Genomic DNA, 20,047 nt, shown 5'->3' with positions numbered 1-20,047 from the left:
ACCAACTTCTGATTCCGAATAATATAATTTCCTTTGCAAATGACACGATTTAAAAGTGTATTTTGTATTGTCATTGTTCAGGTGTCTATAGTCTGGAGCTTTTTTTGAGTGTATGACACCACCTAGTGGACAAATGGATTCATAAGAGAACACTGGCTGTTTTTTCTGTTGTAAACGAAATGCATGATTTAAACAATAATCATCATCATATAATCTCCATGAAGGAGGCTCATGTTTGCAGTTCATCAATCCACTGCAATCTGATGGACACTCTAAGAGCAAGAAATGGACTGCTTCCAAGACATCTTTCATTTTATAATCCTACAAGCTGTAACTGTATCTTTATGTCATTTTATTTTTGATGTTATTCTATTACATTATTATTATGTATTTTCTTGTGGCCTGTTGCTTTGATACTGATACTGTACATCCTGTTCTGTGTGTCATTATCTGTATTATATTAGTGATTATATTCAGCAACAGACTGATACACCCAGCCTGCAGGAAGAAGCCCTCTACCCCAGGTCTATCTTTCCAACTGCAGTAAGACTCTATAACATCAATAGTAATAAAATGCAATGCCAGGACTTCCATATGCAGAATTATGCATATTTACATATATCTATATATCCTTTTAATACTCTAATATATTTACAGTATAACTCTATTAATGCATGCTGTGCATTATTTTGTGCAACCTTTTCTTTGTACTGTGCATCATCACCCTGCAATACTTTATTTCATGTAGTCCTTTAATGCTACACACCATGTGTGTCTTTAACGTATTTATGCAGTTACCTGTGCAATCATCAAAAGTTTTATCTATGTAGTGTAAGGTGTACATAATGTATATAGTTTTTATTATTAGACATGTTATTATTATTTCATATATTATTATCTGACTTTGATTTTATTTCTATCACTTTCTTGTCTTCTCTGTCTGTGAGCTTCTGTTACCAAGTGAATTTTCCCCTGTGGTGGTGGATCAATAAAGATGATCTTATCTCTAAGGACCATGCATGCTTCTTGTCCCGAGTTTCTGTTTTGTCGGAGCTTCCTGGTAAATTTCTGTAAAATTATTGCTGATGTGGCAATAAAGCAGTCAAAATAATGGGAAACGCCTTTCTACAATAATGGATCATACGGGTATACCAGCAACTTGAGAATCTATCACATTTAAAGGAGCTATAGAGCAGTTTGTAATAATGAATGTGACTCAAGAGGTGTGTTAGGTAGGCCCAGCTAATGTAAAAATAAAAGCCTTTCATTTTGAATGTCACCAAAAAGAAGAATAGCTAGCTAGACATTAAAGTTTAACTTAACTTAAAGATAAAAATGTGTTTGAAATCACATTCATTTTTGATTATTTGTTAGATTAGAATGATGTGTAAAACTTTGCACGAGGAAAAATAATACACTTCGGTAATGTTTAACTATTGAATAGTGATGTACTGCATGTATCGATGCAGGATGTATCATGGACTCCTGTTGCTCACCATGAACAAATGATCAAATTCACCATGACTATATTTTCCATACTGCTTTCATTAGTCGTAACAGTATTTACATATTCATGTCTTATAGATGTTTGCATCAGGTTCTATCCTGCTTACAGAGATAATAACTTTATTTATATAATAGGCCTAACTTTATTTATATAGCACCTTTAAAAAAAAGAGTTTACAAAGTGCTTTGACAAACAAGCAATCATGAACCCAGTAGATAATGAACAAATACATGGGTATGGTTTTATGTAGGCTAAATGGACTCCAGCTAATATGATCACTGAATGTATGATTAATTTTCAACCAACAATACTTGACTGATGTTTTGAGTAGGCCAAAGTCATGCACAAACTATATCCTAAAGAGGATAAGGCCACATGTGGAAAACATAGTTTGAATAATGAGTTTAACCTCTCACTTTATTCTCAAAATTCATCTGTATTTTTAGAATTTTATCAGAAGAAAGTTTAAAGTTTTTAAAGTTGACATTCTGACTGCACTCATAATGTTGACTTAAAACTCAAACATTTTTATCTAAAGGGCATTTAAAGTGCATCTCAAATAAAATGAAAATACATACATTTTAATGGCATGATTACATACAAATGCATATTTGAGATAATTTGTACATTACATGGACAATTTTGATTAAATGTATGTTTAATTGTGCCAGGCAAAGGCTTTTAATAAAAAACAACAACAACGTAAATTTGTTCCAATATTACTCAGCACACAGCATAATGATTGATAATGACTAATATGTAAATAGCCTTTTTCTGTACTCGGTGCTCTTACACAGTAGTAGGCTGTTATTATCTGTAATTTATTGCAGAAGCACTTGTCCCGGACTTTGTTATCCGTGTTTCCGTCACCAATGAGGAGGAGAAGGAGGAGGAACAGGAGGGGAAAAGGGCTGGTATCGTCGCTGTGATGGGACTACAAATCCGTTAGAACCCACAGCCTCCTCCTTCTCTTCCATCATGGCTCCCACTATGGACAGACGAGGATACTGGGGGCACTCGACCTCAACGATTGACTGGTGTGAAGAAAATTATGTCGTCTCTTTTTACATCGCCGAATTTTGTAAGTAACGTCTAACTGCACCGTGTGTGCCTAAAAATGTGAATGTCGAGCTCGTTTTAGTGGAGTTTGCGGAAGGATAGCCGTACAGTGGAACGTACAGTCGCCCCTCAATAACGTAAACATGAAGTAGCAGCCGTAACAGTTTGTATCTATGTTATCATAATGGCTGATATGATTCGGCGGTTAGCTGTTATACGCCGACGTTAGCTCACACGACGTTAAACCAGCTGGAGGTGTAAAAACGAAAAAGAAACATGTCCACCAAAGACATAACAAGTCAACCTGTTTTCTGTCGAGCTGTTTTCCATAAAGGTTAGCTTTACTGTACGTTAGTATCAGCACGGTGCAGCGATGTAGCTAACGTTAACACATCACAGCTTAACGTTACTACTCAATACATTGCTATCACCAGTCAACTCTTGAACATGGTCTTCATTGTTTCCCTTCACTAGAAGCGTTGGCGTTCACAGGCTCAACTTGAAACTTGATAAAATGTTTCCTCAAAACTGTCAGGAAGCGCCTCGTTGCTTTGTCTAACGATAAGAACTGGTTCACCAGGAACCTTTATCTTAGATTCAGACGTTGTTGGTGTCCAACTGTTCAGAAAGCTGCCTCATAAAGTAATATCCTATAACAGAGACTTTAGCTTTTGCATTGCTTTTCTTTTAGGACGTTTAGCCAAAATAGCAAGAAGAAAGTACAAAGATCTAATATAGACATTATTTAAAAGCTATTATATTACATATAGGAATATTAGCTAAATTACATACAAGAATAAAATCTTGAAGGTTGAGGTGACGACCCATAAAAAGTGCAAACTCAGGCTGTGCCATACGGCCAAAATCCTTTGTCACAATATAGGAGTTTTCATATCTTGATAATGATATCACGATATAACATGTTTTCTGGTAATTTAACAAAAAAATTGATATAATTACCACATGGTAGAGCCTATTTTTGGATAATCCTGTGTGAATTAAATACTTGACAAATAAAAATTACTGAGTTTCCGTTTTCACTTGGGCTTTTCTGCCCGTTAATGTCCATGTTAATAAACAGCGCCTTCCTCTATGCTTCGCTCCAGGTTCACTCCCACGTGTAAGGATTAGAACGTAAAGCGACGTCAAAATGATGTAAAAATAGTCGTTAAACAGTTCAGTCGCTTTTTATGGTGACATCACGATGGAGACGATATAGAAAAACACATACAATAAACATTTTCGTATAGTTTTAAGGATATATACTGTCATATTGTGCAACCCTAGTGCAAAACTGACAAAAACACACACAATATATGTAAAACACAAACCTGGTGCAATCAGATCATCTAAACACCTATCTTAACAGGTAAACTTTTAGTTTAGTTTAGTCTAGTCGACAGGGTCAGCTGACCTGTTGACCCCAAACTACAATGGCTAACTATGTGGCTATAATCTCAAATCATTTTTTATACTTAAACTTTATAAAAAGAAAAAACATATTACTCCTCTCTCTTTATTTAATGCCTGCCACTAATACTGAAAGTTTGACTTTATTCAACTTACGTTTCAACTTTGATGCACATTTTTTAAAAATCCTCCTCCTCTCAGTGTTTTTTTCCCCTCATGCCTATCTCCAATACTATTGGTCCATTTTAAATTCACCGTTTTAATTCAGATTAAAGATTTAATTTGATTCAGTCAATTTAAACTGTATGTTAGAGGACCTACCCGTCGCTGTAACCATATGGTCTATGTTGCTCAGGGTACAAGGTGATGCAACTAAGAGTTCAAGGAAAGCTCAAGCAGATTAGATTACTGCTTTTAAGTTTTCTCTGTATTGTGCCCATGTTAAGAGGCCTAAAGTTGTAGTTATGTAGACTTTATTCTGTTGTCCTAAAAAGTCATTAAGTTTGGTACATTTTGTTGGCATACTGTAGCTAATCATTCATTTCAGTGAAACATTTTTTCACAAACATTGGCAATGGCCGGACTCCAGCATATCCAAGATACTGGCAGTTGAAGCTTTTGTTTGCACAAATGACACACGCTGGCCTTGCTGGGTAATTGTTTTCAGCCACAGAGGAACTGTTTGGCATTTGAACGGTGATGCAGGTTACAATGGCTGGAATGAGGCATTGTTTATGTAAAAAAAAAGAGATACCGACAGGGCTTTAATCCTCATTTGATGTCTGCTTTTGTGCATTAGCTCTGTTTTAAAGGATCAGCAAATAGTGACGTTAGAAAGCAGACAGAGGAAGGACACATTTCACACTGAAATGTGAAAAACAAAACTCTCTGTAGTCTTAAGCTTGTGTTCATTTATTATCAGTAACCAAAGTCCATACATTTTAAATTATCAATCCAAGGGCCCCAAGGGAACACCTTGACTTTTATCAGACCCCAGCAGATAAAGGAGAGCGTCCTGGTAGTTATGAAAATAGGCCAAGTGTTCAGCAGCATACGTTTTTAAACTGTTTAATATCCTGGTACGCTTGATTGTTTTCCGTGACTGAGTTTGTACATCACCACACCCAGAAAGAGTAAAGTGTGAATGAATGGTGAGCTGTCATTAGGCTCACTGTGGACCTGATGATGTGTACCAATAGCAGAGTAAGAATGCAGTAATGGCCTAGGGGAGGGAGTTTTACGTAAACACTGACACCAGTTCAACTGTAGACCACGTTTACAGATGAAGCTCTTAAATACCTTTTGCTTGAGGCAAACTTTAAGAAATTTGACTTGTTGAAGCGTTTTTCACCCCCACAGCCCAGGTTCACAGCCCAGGTTTTCCTCTTTCAAACCAGCAATGTTGTCGTCACACTCCAGTTCAACTAATAGACACTCATCAATAAGCTCATCTGCATTTGAGTAATAATGACAACATTGGCAATCAAAATAGTAGAGAAGTTCCTCTAACACCCCCCACCACCACCCAGCTGTATACTTCTAGCCCTGTGATACTATTGCTATCAGCGTTGTATGTCCTGTAAACCCTTTGTAAGAGCATGAACAAATGCATACAGAGAGTGAATGAAGTAGAATTTGTTTAATATCTACTATTAAAGTCCATCATTACTGGAAAACCACATAACAGAGCAGCAAGGAAGAATTCATTTGATTATTATAAACACCTTGTGTTGTAATCTCAAAGATCTCAGTTTCATTCTGTTTGGCAGCACCTGTGGCGATAAACGCTAATTGCAGGAGCACACTTCCCAGATATCCAGACAGTGCTGCATGTGTGACGTCCAGGCTCAATCACTATTGTGTTACCTCATTCGGCGATAGAAAATTACTTAACACAGGGGTTCCCAACCCCAGGGCTGCAGACCGGTACCGGGCCTTGGGTTGTTTAGTACCAGGCCGCAAAACCCAATAGGTGACTGTGACATCTCCTCCATACACAGAGTCAGAATCGTCGCAGTGTGCAACCACACAGGACCTTGCACCTGCAGCAATACTTCCAAAGTAGCCCAATTCAGCTGGAAAACCTGGCAACCCTGGCTTTGCATCCCATGACGTGATATGAAACTTTGTTTGATCATGAAGCCTGATGCTCCTCTACAGCTCTGTGTTATCAGTTATTTATTTACTCTTATTTGAACTACACAGCATATGGACATATGACAGCATGTGGAGACATTTAGTCTCCATGTAGACTTTAAACTATATTTAACAACTTTAACTATAGAGTGGATACTTTAACTTTGCATGGAAATACGGAAGTATCGTGACGTTATTGAGCGGGTACAGAGCATCAAAACACACAGGGGCAGAGCATGAGAACCACTCACAGATCGGTGTCCTCACTGCGCTGCATGATTATAAACTGCTCACTGCTGGATCACATTGTTATAATTGCTTGTAGATGACACTCTGGATCATCTGTCTGTGACCCGCGCCGTCTCTCCCTGTAGTCGGATCGGCCCGAATCAACACCCCCGCCCGGTCCGTCAGAAATATTATAGCTACTGTCTGGTCCATGTAGTCAAAAAGGTTGGGAACAACTGACTTAACAGACATTTATTTAAATGAAAATCTTTGAGATAATTACTTTAGGCTGCATCAGAGGCATTCCAGATATCTGTACTTTTGGAACTGCATTACAATTTATTGCAGCAACATATTGTAAAATAGTCGGCCTATTGTTTTCTTGATCAACTGATTAATTGCCTGGTCTATAAAAAGCTGCAACACTGTGTAAAAATGCCTTCATAATATGCTACAGCCCAAGGTGACATCAAGTTTGACTTGAAGGAAGATAACGCAACCCACTAGTATTATATGGTGACACATTATAAAGTGTCAGATACACAATAGTTTGAGTATTCAGTGCTCTGAATTCTGTTTAACGAATATAACAGACAATCCATGTAGGGTGGAAGCAAACAGAAGTGTGCATGAACTCTGGTGCAGTGATCAGGTTTCTGTAATAAGATACCGTTCATGTGGCTGTTATAATCATCACAAATATGTAACCCAGACTGTCCCTCTGAACTCTGAGTGCTCTCATGTCACCCAATCACAGAGGCATTCAGAGGTGTTCATATCACACAGGTCATTAAATATCACTCTTATGTATCTCTTTTGTCTTTTCAAACAGGGAACACTGTCAGCAACCTGATTATGATTATTCCTCCCATTTTTGGAGCCTTGCAGATGTTCCGTGACGGCCTTGAGCTTCGCTACATCTGCTCTTTCCTTGGACTGGCAGGTTAGTCTGTTTAAATCATACACTCAGTGACACACTGAAGCAAACACAGGTCTCGTTACACGTTTTAGGTAACAACAACTTTTCAGTTGTTAAGTACTTGCTTCTGATAATACATACACAGTATGTCCTGACTCTCAGTTTTGTGGGATTTTTTATCCAGTGGTTGGTGTTGGTTCCTGGTGCTTCCACATGACGTTGAAGTATGAGATGCAGGTGGGCTAAATTTTTTGATTGAACCATGTATAAAGATGAACAACTTGTCTCCATCTTCTCTTGTTGTACAAAAGTGAATCCAAAAATACCCCCGAGGCTGGCACTGCTATCTTGTGCATATGGAGCCAGAGTCTGCACTGAAGGGATCCGCCATATTGATGACCTGCCCCTTCTGCTAACCAAAACACACATTTCACTTTAAAACGGCAAAGATCCCTCACATCAGCACAGTCAACAGCAGAACAGCTTCTGTTGTTGGTCTTAAGCAGATGTTCCTCCTCTACTCTGCTACTCGGGAACAGAACGCTGCAGGATTTGTCAAAAAAGCTGTCAATCATGAGGTCACACTTCCTTTTTATAGCATCAAATAACTAATTGAAAGTAAACTTGTCAGAAAAATGAGCACTTGGACATAAATCAGCAGATAAGAACTAACTATAATGACAGAAACCGTGTTTGAGAAAAATGTATTTGAGGTGTTTGACCGTTTGATTTTATAGCTTGACTCATGTCCCATCTGTTAAAGGGGCCGTATCTTTTAAATGGATATTCTCAGATGGTGCATGGGTTTCACATGTTTGGGTGTTTATCATTCACAGTGAAAAAGTGAAAACTGCATAATTCCTGCTTTTCCAGAATGACATGTTTAAAAAGATGACGGCTCTGAAATGGGCCGTTCAGAACAGCTGCAGGTTTCTACGTAGAACCTTGCTTTCACTGAAATCGACCAATCGTCATTCACCGTCATTCACCTCAGGCTGCCTTCTCGCACTAGCTTGTAATCAAGTCGTCGTCAAGACTTCAACTTACCATTCCGATACCTCCTGATGAGTCTGGCTCGTACATATAAGGCCGAATAAAGGATCATAGAGCAGCCATGTTTTCTACAACTTTGGAGTGACAGTGCAGTGCGGCAGCTCCCCCGCGTGGGATCGCACATGTGGGGGAGGGCCTACAAGGAGAGGCTCCGAAAAATAATTAAATTAAAATATGTATACAATTCTTTAAACAAAACAAACTTTACCAACGTGATTCAAAAACACATTTCAATAATAGAACATTGATTGCATAGCTAAAATAGGTTCCCTTCAACATGGAGGAGGCGGGCTTTATGACCTATACTGCAGCCAGTCAGCAGGGGGCGATAGAGAGGTTTTGGCTTCACTTTTGGGGAGCTGTCATGTTGTCCATGTTTTTATACAGTTTATTCTTACTGATGCACGAAGGAGACTCATTGTTGCCTTGGAAAGTGTTGTTATGAAATAGGTAAAACTATTGCTGCCCTATTTCAATGTTAAAAAAATAATCCTGTAGTGATGCATTCTTTTTTTTTCCTCTTTGTTTTCATTCGCAGTTAATGGACGAGTTGCCAATGATTTACAGTACATGCGTCTTTGTCTACTGTCTGTAAGTGGCTCAACTTTTTGTATTTATTATTCATTGTGGCTCGAAAACGAACCAGTGAATCCCTAATTGATCCTCAAAAAGTACAGTGTGTCATCTTCTTGTGGCTGTAGAGTGTACTGAATCTAATGTAACTATTGATCTCTTCTCACCTCATCTCAGCCTGTTCTCCACCATGTTCACACTATCTCTCTGCCCTGCCTTTTACACATGTGCGAGGACTGATCTGATAAGAGGCAGCTGATTATCTGATTATCTAACACTTAGTTCCAGAGTTTAAATCTGATTTGGCTTTTCAGTACGAAGTGTTGCCTGTTTGTTCCTTTTTGCCACTTAGCCCAGAACCAAACTCCTATATCAGCCTACATGGGTATCATGTTTTACCTTTGAGAAACCAGGTGGCTGGTCCTTTGAATCCCCATGAAAACTTTGTGAACAAGCAAAGTAGAAAGTGTACAGCTTGTCGTGTTGTTGCTCCAGCATCTCTTTGTACATTGACACAACAATGAAAAACAAACCTCGACAGATGTTTGACAACAACATGACACTGCCGAATGCACCAGCTGGACGTTAAAAAACAAATACCAGTTGTAGCTGCATCCGGTCTTATGATGCGCGTCCACGTGAACACTCAACAGGCTGTGACTGTTACCAAGCAACACACGTCTGCACTCGCTAACTTCTCTCATCAAATGATCAACAGAAGATATGGATATCGAAAACAAAAGTAAGAAAAAAAAAAATGTACGGGTAGTGAAATGAGGAAACACAAATAATCAAGCATGCAGTGTCTGATGTGCTGATGCTCAATCAGCACCTGCAGGGTGGGGACAGCACCGCGTTTCTGTCCGACACATGCTGCAGCTGAGGGGAGAGCTATTTAATTAATTCAAACAGGAACAAAAACGAAACATTTCGATCAACTTACTGTCCGATCCCGGACGACTCTCTCTTGTTTTAATGCCCTTTTATTTATCCGGTATAAAAAAAAGACGTGCGTTTTCCTTTAAGGTTATGTGACTGTTACTTTTACCGTTTGTTCTACCTTGGTAAGTCTGACTTTCTAAACTGACACCTGCTGCATCCTAGGCGTAAAAGATACACCCGGGTGCAACACAAACGGGGCTTAAGTCAAACTGGTGCACAGGGTGTCAGTTAAAGTCTGTCTTAACTTTCAGCTCTAAGTTGGACGTAAGGTTACGACCAGGCATACGCCCAGCTGGTGCACTCAGCTCTGGGTGCTTAGCTATCCCATTTCTGATTCAGGGCCAGTAACCAAGAGGTTTAAAAGCTAGTAACCTGAGTCTACTGGATTGCATACAGTGCAGAACTGTCTGCAAAATCTCAGACTATTCCCACAGAAAAATGTGTACTCAGGCTGCACTACGACTATTTGGGCATTGCCCCTTAGAGGGCCAAGTTATTTGGCATGAGTTTACCCCATCCTGTGGCGAGGACTCTGCAGGGAGTACAGGCTCCAACTAGGGTAGCATAGGCCAATTTTTGGTGAGTATTTCGGCCATGGTGCCAGTGGGGAATGTTGAATCTGTACTCTTGCGCAACCCATTACATCCTCCACTGCCTCGAGGAAATGTTGGAGGAGTTTCAAGGCCCATTTTTTCTCTTTTTTTTTTCAAAGGTACTCCGTTTGAAACAGCTGATCTGAAATAGCTTCGTTTAAATTCAGCATTCTTGTAAGCCATTGTGTTTGCTTGTAGAATGAGGACTGCTGCCCCTACCTACAAGCTGATGCTCAGGGGTGTTTTGCCCATTTCTATGCCCTTACATTCCTGTCTCAATCTTTTTACCCTCTTCAGGACCATTTAGCAGGCTTGAGAGGGCAGTTCGAACTGTGCCCTGTCTGGCCTTAAGAGTTTGCTAGTGCTGAGAAGAACGCTTACTGGTGTTAAAGCATCTTCTTGCCATGATAAAGGATGTCTAAGTTTGTATTCAGATGCTGCATTTTTGTGCTGCAGAGCAGATGCCCAGTGAAATGTGTCATGTTTTTACTGGCTACACCTACACCTGCAGTGCCTGTATGTCGAAGGGTTGCTTTGCTGCTTCATGGGTCTATCTATGCCATGGGTGGGTACATAGTTTGTATTTGTCAATAGATCCTTTAATGAACACATAGGTGGCTTCTCTGGTGGTGGTAATGATACCATAGCTTGTGTGTAAGAAATGGACATAACCACATCGCATATTGGTTAGTTGACTACGGTTTTTAAGCCTTGCGTTCGTCATCATGACCGTCGCCAACTTGGTTTTTTGAAGCTAGAAGAGACTGTATTTGGAGGACAGGATGGATACCCATCGTTACTTCTCTATCCCGGTTGACAGGTTGCCATGGTTGCCATGGTGGTGACTTGTCAATTAAAGCCATGCTGGAAAGCATACCTTGCTTTATTGCCTATTTCACTCTAAATGGGACTATAATCTACTCAATAAACAGTCTTTATTTAAGAAGACTTTAAAGTAGCGATTGAGAGCACGATTCCATTAAATAAATGTTTATTGAGTTAATAAATCAAGCTTATTTGTCCGTTTGGTCTGACAATCAGACTTCTATTTACCTGCTGGTCTTTAGAAACAATGTCGGTTTAAGGTTGGCTTCACTTTTGAAACACAAACGCTATGTACACTACTTTATACGGTCTATGATTCAAACTGGGTTGCCATTTCTTGATCCTACAGAAGCAGTTAGACTGGATTAGTGTCCTCGCTGTGTGTCCAACAGAGTCTCCATACTTTTGGAATACGTAGAGTGGACAGAGAACCTGTGTTTCACATGCAACCTTCCATTACTTGCTTATTTACAGTTATTCAAGGAGCACATGTAAGATTAACTCACCTGTTTCATTTTTTCAGATATGAATGCTTCAAACAAGAAAACAAAATTGGCTATTTATCTATTGCGTTATTACTGTTCTTCAGTGTCTCAGTCTCTGCGGTGAGTATCTGTCCTCATTATGTGTCGATTACAGTCAGTTAAACCATTTTATAAATAAAGCTTAAGCTAACATTATATCCTCTTGAGTAGTTCTTGTATTTATTTTGCAGGTATACTTACAGTGGAAGGAGCCAATCTTTCACCAGGTAAGGGAGTGCTCTGTGTGTCGCTCACGTAGGTCACATCACTTATTGTTTGCTGTTAGGGCTCAGTGTACCACAAGTCATTTGAACCTTCGGTAAACATTGGGCTTGCCAGCTCAGCATGCAACATTCACTCTGGTGTATGCTGGATGACAAAAACTGAGCTCTAAACTCTGAATCCTTAAAATGGGATTAAAACACGTTCGACATTTGTCCCAAGAAGAAGAATCTCATAGCCACGGCTATAAACAACCAACCAAACCAAAACTAACCTCTAATTAAAACTACAGCCACTTCTCTTACACCGTGTCTGTACCTGCTCAGAGTCTCACATTCAGTGTGTGTTGCTTCACAACAGTAAGGACAATGTGACAAAGCTGCCTGTGTTTACTCTTCGGAGCTGGCTGTGTTTAGTAATCACACTGCTCTATGGTGGTTCATAAGGAGACTGAAAATGCTGTCCCTGCTCGAGCAAAGGGACAAGGAGAGTTTGGTTCGAATGTAGACTTTGTGTTTGAGTACTCTCCTACTTCTTTTAAATAGAGATCCCACTGAAAACATGTAACCCAATGTGTTGATTTGCCCAAGTTACTATTTAAAAGGGACTAGGGCTGTACCAAATTAAGAATTTCTAAAATTGAATTGGGTTTAGCTGTTCAACATGAAGTTTTGCACATACGTATGTATCCTTCTTTTCAGTTTAGCGCCAGAAAAAACTCTCATATCAGCTTACGTGAGTCTTGTTTTACTGGTAAAATATTAGTTTATCCAAGTTTTCAAAAAGCGCCGGCTGTCATCCAGACATTGTAATGCCAAATGCACTACTTTGTTAGTGTTTCATGTGAGAGTCGTTCTTTTACGTAGAAGAATTCATTTTGTCAGAATTAATTTCAGTCCGTTTCATAAGCAGAGAAAAACTCCTCACAGGAGCTTTAAAATGAGATCCCAACAGTGCAATATGATTTGCCTGAAAAAGAAAAACAAGCTGATTAAAAGCGACACCTCAACTTTCAGCCCCTAAAATCATCAAAACATGAAACAACTTTAAACAACAGCTCCCATTAATTCAGTAAAAACGTTGTTAATGAATGATGAACACTGAAGGAATCCTAACCTAAAAGCAAGCTGATAAAAAATATACAGTCTGCAGCTCAGCGTGCAGCCCTGACATCCTGCGTCTGCCAAACAGCGACAGAAAAACACTGATGTTTAAGGTCAAACTGTTTAAGTCAGCGTTTTTACTGGTTTGAATTACCAGGTCCTTTTGTTTTGGAGAGGAGGTGACCCCTGCAGTTAACTCAGCTCCCAATAAAAACTGAACACTGTTGACTTTTAGGGGGGAGAGCTAAAAGTCTTGAGCTTATGACCTTAGAATGAACTAGTAAATAGTCCATGGTCAGAATTGTCTTTTGTCCTGCCCCACAAGCTCTTGTGGTGTCTCGAATCCAGATAAGTAACTGTGTCTTCATCTTCTTCTAGGTCATGTATGGTACTCTAGTAGCTTGCCTGGTGATCAGATCTATCTACATTGTTACATGGTAAGTTAGCCTTGACATTAACATCTGCATGGAATGGTTGTTCATTCATACTGAATGAAATAACTCATGGTTTTCTTCATTGTTTTGTTGTAAACATCAGGGTGTACCCGTGGCTCAGACCGCTGTGTTACACCTCGTTAGGAATCTTCATGTTAGGGTTCCTCCTGTGGAACATGGACAATTTCTACTGTCTCACATTAAGGTGCGTAAATTTGTTCTCTCATAATGTTATAATGCATTAATTTACTTAATGTTGGAAGAAATGTTTATCATCGTCCTTTTTACAAGTTGTGTTGTTGTGAAAACAGTCACATCAACAGTTAGTAACTTTAACCTTGTTAAGAGGTCATGTAGATGCCTACAAATATTACCAACATATTTTCTGTGGAATATATCTAACTATACTTTTGTAAAATAAAAGATTTTCAAACATAGAAAAAAACACCGCTCACCCGGTATCAGACTTGATTGAGGTGTTAGAGCTATAAGTAGTGAAATATGATCTGTGCACAGATTTAAATGATTTAAAATGCATGATGCATGTTGAGAATTAGATATGAAAACATGACTATTAAATCAAACATGTAGATCAAATATTTTTCACACCATTGGCCTCCTGTCCTTCATAATCTCACTCTGTAAGAGATGCATGTTTGAAAATCAATTGAAGTTTAAGTCGTTTCATCAACTCTTTTTGTCTCCTCAGGACCACTAGATACAACCTTCCTCCTGTTGTTGGAGCAGTAACACAGTTCCATGCCTGGTGGCACATCTTCACAGGCCTTGGATCCTACCTGCACATACTTCTCAGGTGAGCTTTCCTAATGTGTTATAGCTGTGATAAACTGATGACATTTGTAGCTGAAAACATCAATTTCTTTTCACTGATACATCTTTATGTCCTGGAAACACACTTTAGCCATTTGTTCTGTCCTATTTTGTTGTGAACACATTATCTCTGGAACACCTGGAGGGAATAATCATCACTTTTGGCACAAATGTCCACTCATGCATGGACTGGTTAGCTTTTGGTGGTCAAAGGTCACTGTGACCTTGTGCTTTCCCATTCTTGTTAACCAATATCTCAGCAACAGACGGATTTCTTAAAAATCTGATTAATATTTTGTGGTTAATCTATCTGGGATGATGGTACCATCCCTGATGATTAGTAGGCAATCTACCCCATACGTACCTGTTGGTTCTGTTGTTGTGAGAAGGGTCTCTGCAGAGAAACACACAGAGAAAGACATTATCTTTTGTTATGTCCCTCCTTTAAATGAATTCGGTGCAACCTCTCCTGTTTGATGGAGGCCTACTTATAACAGTTTTTAGGGTAATGAATTCTTTAAAATATATTCAATTTAAAAATATATCCCTCGTCCAGGCCACAGTCCTTCTATGGGAATCAAAACTGCAACTTGACCGGCTTGTAGAGGCGTACAACCTCCCGGAGGCAATCCTTTTTGTGGTGATAAAAGTTGATTAATGTCTGTTCTGTTTTTAGCCTGCAGATCAGGACAACCTACCTCAAGTACAGACCAAAAGTGAAGGTATGTCTAACCTTATGCAATTAGATTGTAGCTGTTATTTAAACCCAATAATTGATTAATTTGTCTTGTGTTCTCCTTACTCTGTCCAGTTTGTCTTTGGAGTGTGGCCCACGTTGCACATAGAACCACAGAAGACGAGCTGAAATGAAGGGATGAGGACCAACTTCAGGATGGTGACTGCCAGGTCCAGGCACCATCAGCACAGGGACCTTTGATGCCCCCTGCTGGGAACTCAGCACACAGCAAGGGGGCAGGTGGACCCCAGGGCACCCCCCTGGGGACCCTTAGGTTCTGCACTGTGGGGATTAAGTAAGTACAGCACTGGGTCCAGATTTAAGAAATGGAAGATTTTTGTCTTTAATCATAATTTATTAGGGTAGCTTTTTTGAAGTGTAAAAACTTAATTGCTCATTAATTGTCAATGCAGATATGATGTGTAGTCCACTGCAGTGGTAAGTGCTGAAGGGGTTATGGATGTGATCCTATTTGTGATTTTGGGAGTAGGGAAACAGTGTCATTGAGAATCAGGATTCACACTAGTGTAATTATTGTTGTATGTTTGATTCTGCAGATATTCGAAGCCTAAAGATCTTTAAATAGACCCCTAAACTAAAGCATAACAAATGTGTAGTTTTACATGTAGCTGAGGGAGCTCTACTTACAACACAGTGTTGTCTAATCCCCTTTCAAGAACTATCGTGTTGTTTATGGACGTGCTCACTACATGTGGGACAGTAACCTCCAGCTAGAAAGAGATACTGTCTAACTGCAGCTCGTACGTCTTCATTTGCTTTGCCACTGGCTTCACTTTTACTTGAAAACATGCCAAGACTGGAATAACTTTTTTTTCTTTGCCAAAGTTGCTCTGGGAATTTAAACTGATTTGTTACGTGTTGGACATGCTAACCTTTGACCTCCGTATAATCAAAAAAAGGGATGCAGTGCTTTCAGTTTTGCTTCTCAGCCTCATAACACTGGATTTTAGTTTTACCGGGACAGGGTGAATTGTTAGCAGGTGCTCAGAGCAAGTTGAACCACTTTCCTCATCTCAAGTTTCTGTGGACAGAGAAAGACATTCACTCTCTTTAAAGTGATACTGCACACATTTGCTCAGGCCCACAGGGGCCAGTGTTGGGTTGTATCAGAATCACAATGAGCCTCATACATGGTGTGATGTGTTTAAAAAATGTTGCTAGGATTAGACCAGCATCTGATCTGATCAGACACAAATAATGCAACAGGCAGAACCATGACTGAAAACGCATCAGCTCAACATGAACATAGTCTGTCTGAAGCCGTTAGTGGTGATAAGATCATCAAACCCAACGAATCCAACACGCTAACAGAGGCAACCTGTTCCCTAAAGATTTCTTATTTGTATGGTTAATATTCAGTCAAAGGACCAAGAGGAAGAATGGGATATGTCTGCATCATTGCACCTTTATTGGCTTCAGGCAAGGGGGTGCGAGATGCGTAGCATGCATATTAGCAGCATATTGGCTATTTATTAGTCTTTAAAGGCACTTATTAATGCTTTATTCTGCATGACTTAAAAGGTCATTCACTTATATATTATAAGTAGAAACCTTGTTGTACTATCTAAATATGCTTTACGCAGTTTCAGCCCCAGTATACAAGTATTTATAATATTTAACTCTAACTACTAGTTGGACTCTTATTAACCGACACCTTTTCCAAAGTTTCCAAAGCAGATCCATTACTGCTGGCAACTATTGTAATTAACACGCCCTACTCCTTAAGAAACAGAGGTCTTTTGAAATGTTCTTTTCTCGTTCAGTTCTAGACGAACGATGTCAGCAGAAGTAGAAACATCTCCTGAATTGATGGAGGACTTGAGAGATATTCACAAATAACTATAACAAGTTTCTTCAAGGCTTAAAGAAGAAATCAGCTGCTTAAACCCTGAAATTTTAGCTGAACAAGCTTTCAGGTGTGTAAAGTATCACGCAGATTTTCAATAAATTCTCCATGTATTTGTCAACATACTGTTTGCTTTCATATGCTTGTCAATAGACCTCCAGTTTGCATAATTGTAGAATATAGTCATGCAGAATATGCCATTGTTAAAGGGCCAGTTTGCTGATTTTCAACCTCAGTTCTTTCATGCTATTATGGGGAGCTAATGCCATTATGGAAGAAATATAATGCAATGTTGCTCTGTGCCTTTGGAGGACGCTATCCGCTTCTCCAATGGGCCCTGGAAAACCTCCACCAGACTGCATAAAACGTGTCATCTGGCGGAGGCCAGGGAGCTCGCTAAACTACCCTTCCTCAATCCAGGACGCCCGCCTCCGATGTCATGTCTCATACAATCATCAGGTTTGAAATGTAGACTGCAGACCTGAAGATTTTTCAGACGATCCACCGGTATATTCTCGTAGTATTTCAGATTCTATACCGCTCTGAGCCATTGCTTGCAGTGAAACGGTCGTATTTCACTCCAGCGTCTCTCCTTTCAGAGGGAGGTGCGCAATGCATGCTGGGTGTTGTAGGAGTGTAGAATGGGCGAAACCTTGAGGTGTTTGTACAACTTTCTCCACAGCTATGGCGCCACTGTCAAATATTATTGCTTCTATTGATTACAGAGAACACCAGCTTTGACTGACAGTGGCTTTTTCCAGGGGAGAACTGCTCCTTTAAGTCCCTTAAAATGACATATAAAGAGCCAAACTACTACTAACATGCATGCTCACAAAAACAACTGGTGAATGATGCAGATGTGTAACATGACGTTAATACTTATCATCTCATTAATGCTTGTTTTGATGCTGTAAAAGTTAAACCAGTGTTCCCAACCTTTTTTCATAAGTCATAATTTCTCCAAGTACTTAATTCTATCCCACAGTACTACATTTCATTTATTACACTTTATTTATTAAGTGATTGAAGTTTCCTAAACGTCAGAAGGCACATACACCTTGTGAAGGAATGTCATAGTGAAACAGTTTATGATGCAACCACTAGGGGGCATAAATCTCCAGCTTATATTAGACAGTGCCATCATGCCATGGTGCATTGAAGAATTACCTACTGTAGACCTTTGCCTCAGTTTTCATGTGCTGGATCTGTGGTGGGAAATGAAGGGCTTTTCATTTAACTTTTGTTTTACTGTGAAATGATCGATATGTAACTAAAGAACCTGGAGCTTGAAATCATTGTGGTTAATCGGAAGATGCACAACATTATTATTTTTGTTTTCGTGGCCTCCTAAACTGCTGTGTGCTGGATTATCTCACACCTATATGCTATGTAACAAACTCTCATATAACAATGGTTTAAGTGTTACAAACAGTCATAAGCACAATGTATGAAAGATAAGTATTAGCATTGTTCAGATGTTTGCGTGGAATCATCCATGTTTGTCATTTTCTTGAACTCACGGCTCATCCACAGAGGTGAGCGGTGGTCAGAGAGGGTGCCTTATTGTTAACTCTGCAGTGTAATCCAAGTTGCCTTGATGTTCATGATACACAAACCATTCAGATGGTCCCCGGTGTTGTGCAGTGTGCCCTGATTATAAGCAGTAAAAGCATCATGAGGACAAACAATAACAGCTTCTAATGTAAAGTCTGTCCCTTCATTTATTGGCCTTCCATTCATTTCATGTGTCCAACCTCTCAGTGACGGGTTGTTCTAATGATGTTTACTGTAGCTGTACGTGATGATACTAATGTGTTGAGGCCAGAAGAGCAAACTCTGCCAACTTTTCTGTTCCACTTTGGTCATGTGCCAGTTTTAAACAATGTTCTGTGTTGTCAAATAAAAGACAAACGTGTCACAATGTATCTTATTGTTTCCTAATTCTGTTTCACGTCGACTTCATGACACTTTGATTGGAGCTGCTCGGAGCGTAAACGTATGACACATGAAACGTAGGCTGGAGTCTCCATAAACATAAGAGTACTTCTAAAATCTGTTACCTACAGATGTGAGCATCTTGTCACAGAGAAGGTTGTTGTTACAGGGTGTTATCTGGTTTATGTAACTTGAAGGTGTGGCACTCACTTACTGGCTGTGACACAAGCACAGGCACCAGCATATTCCCGTAATGCTCTGATCTGGATGGACCTGCATTTTTATTACTGAACTTTAAAGAAAAGATGCAGCAAATGTATATGTTAACTCAGCACAGCAGCTTTGTAAAATAAACTGCCTAAACTTGCTTCATAGTTTTGAGCTGGACAAGCTTTTTGGTTTGTGAAAGATCACACAGATTTTTCAAACATCTCCATGTATTTGTTACCATACTGTAAGACGTGCTTATAGAAAAGAAAGTCTAGGTAAATTGTAATATTTCTGAAGTACACTTTTAATTTACTTGTTCAAGAGCATTTCTTTCTTTCTTTCAAAAGATCAGACGACAATAAATGCACCTTGAAAGCCTCTTCCCACTTCAGTTCATTTAAGTACACAGATGTCCCACCCGCTCCAATACAAAACAATAGGATAGGCCAATCAGCTGTCAATAACAAACAGTGATGCTTCTGTCGAGGTTGTCAACGTCTGAACCTAACCAATCACAGCAATGTTGCAGCAACCTCCATCGACAGGTCAGGTTAGTTACACTGTACGCTAGTTGAGCTAAAGTGAGGAGTTTGGTGCTGTTAGCCTGTTAAGTCAAATTTATTTATTTATGATGGACAGTGAAGGGGGCCACGCCAAGAAAAAGCAGAAAACATACGATTTCCACGGGGAGGTGTGCCTCATCTGCGGTACCAGCGTTTCAGTCTTTTTATACAGTCTATGTCATATAAACTGTAAAATCAAAATCATTTTTCTCAAACATGGTTTCTCTCATTATAGTTAGTTCTTATCATGCTGATTTATGTCCAAGTGTTCGTTTTTCTCACACGTTTACATTTTATTAGTTATTTGATGCTATGAAAAAGGGGGTGTGACCTCATGATTGACAGCTCTGTTGAATTTTCCTGCTCCTGCAGCTTTC

The 20,047-nt window shown here is 39.4% G+C and overlaps 1 protein-coding gene across 1 annotated transcript; it reads left to right on the top strand.

Annotated features, from left to right (window-relative positions):
* Positions 1 to 2,485: 2,485 nt before the first annotated feature.
* Positions 2,486 to 18,899, top strand: acer3 (alkaline ceramidase 3). Its single transcript, XM_069670018.1, is given in 11 exon segments — positions 2,486 to 2,588; positions 7,173 to 7,283; positions 7,444 to 7,496; positions 8,851 to 8,903; positions 11,769 to 11,850; positions 11,961 to 11,996; positions 13,473 to 13,568; positions 13,570 to 13,733; positions 14,238 to 14,342; positions 15,036 to 15,081; positions 15,171 to 18,899. Coding segments are annotated over 11 exon segments (903 nt in total). The 3' UTR covers positions 15,225 to 18,899.
* The last annotated feature ends 1,148 nt before the right edge of the window (positions 18,900 to 20,047 follow it).

The sequence above is a fragment of the Semicossyphus pulcher genome, unplaced genomic scaffold, assembly GCF_022749685.1.
Source record: "Semicossyphus pulcher isolate SPU_LCO1_2020_fin unplaced genomic scaffold, fSemPul1.0.p SCAF_10, whole genome shotgun sequence".
NCBI lineage: Eukaryota > Metazoa > Chordata > Actinopteri > Labriformes > Labridae > Semicossyphus > Semicossyphus pulcher.
Note: the sequence above shows the minus strand (reverse complement) of the source record. Positions and strands in the feature narration are given on the sequence as shown.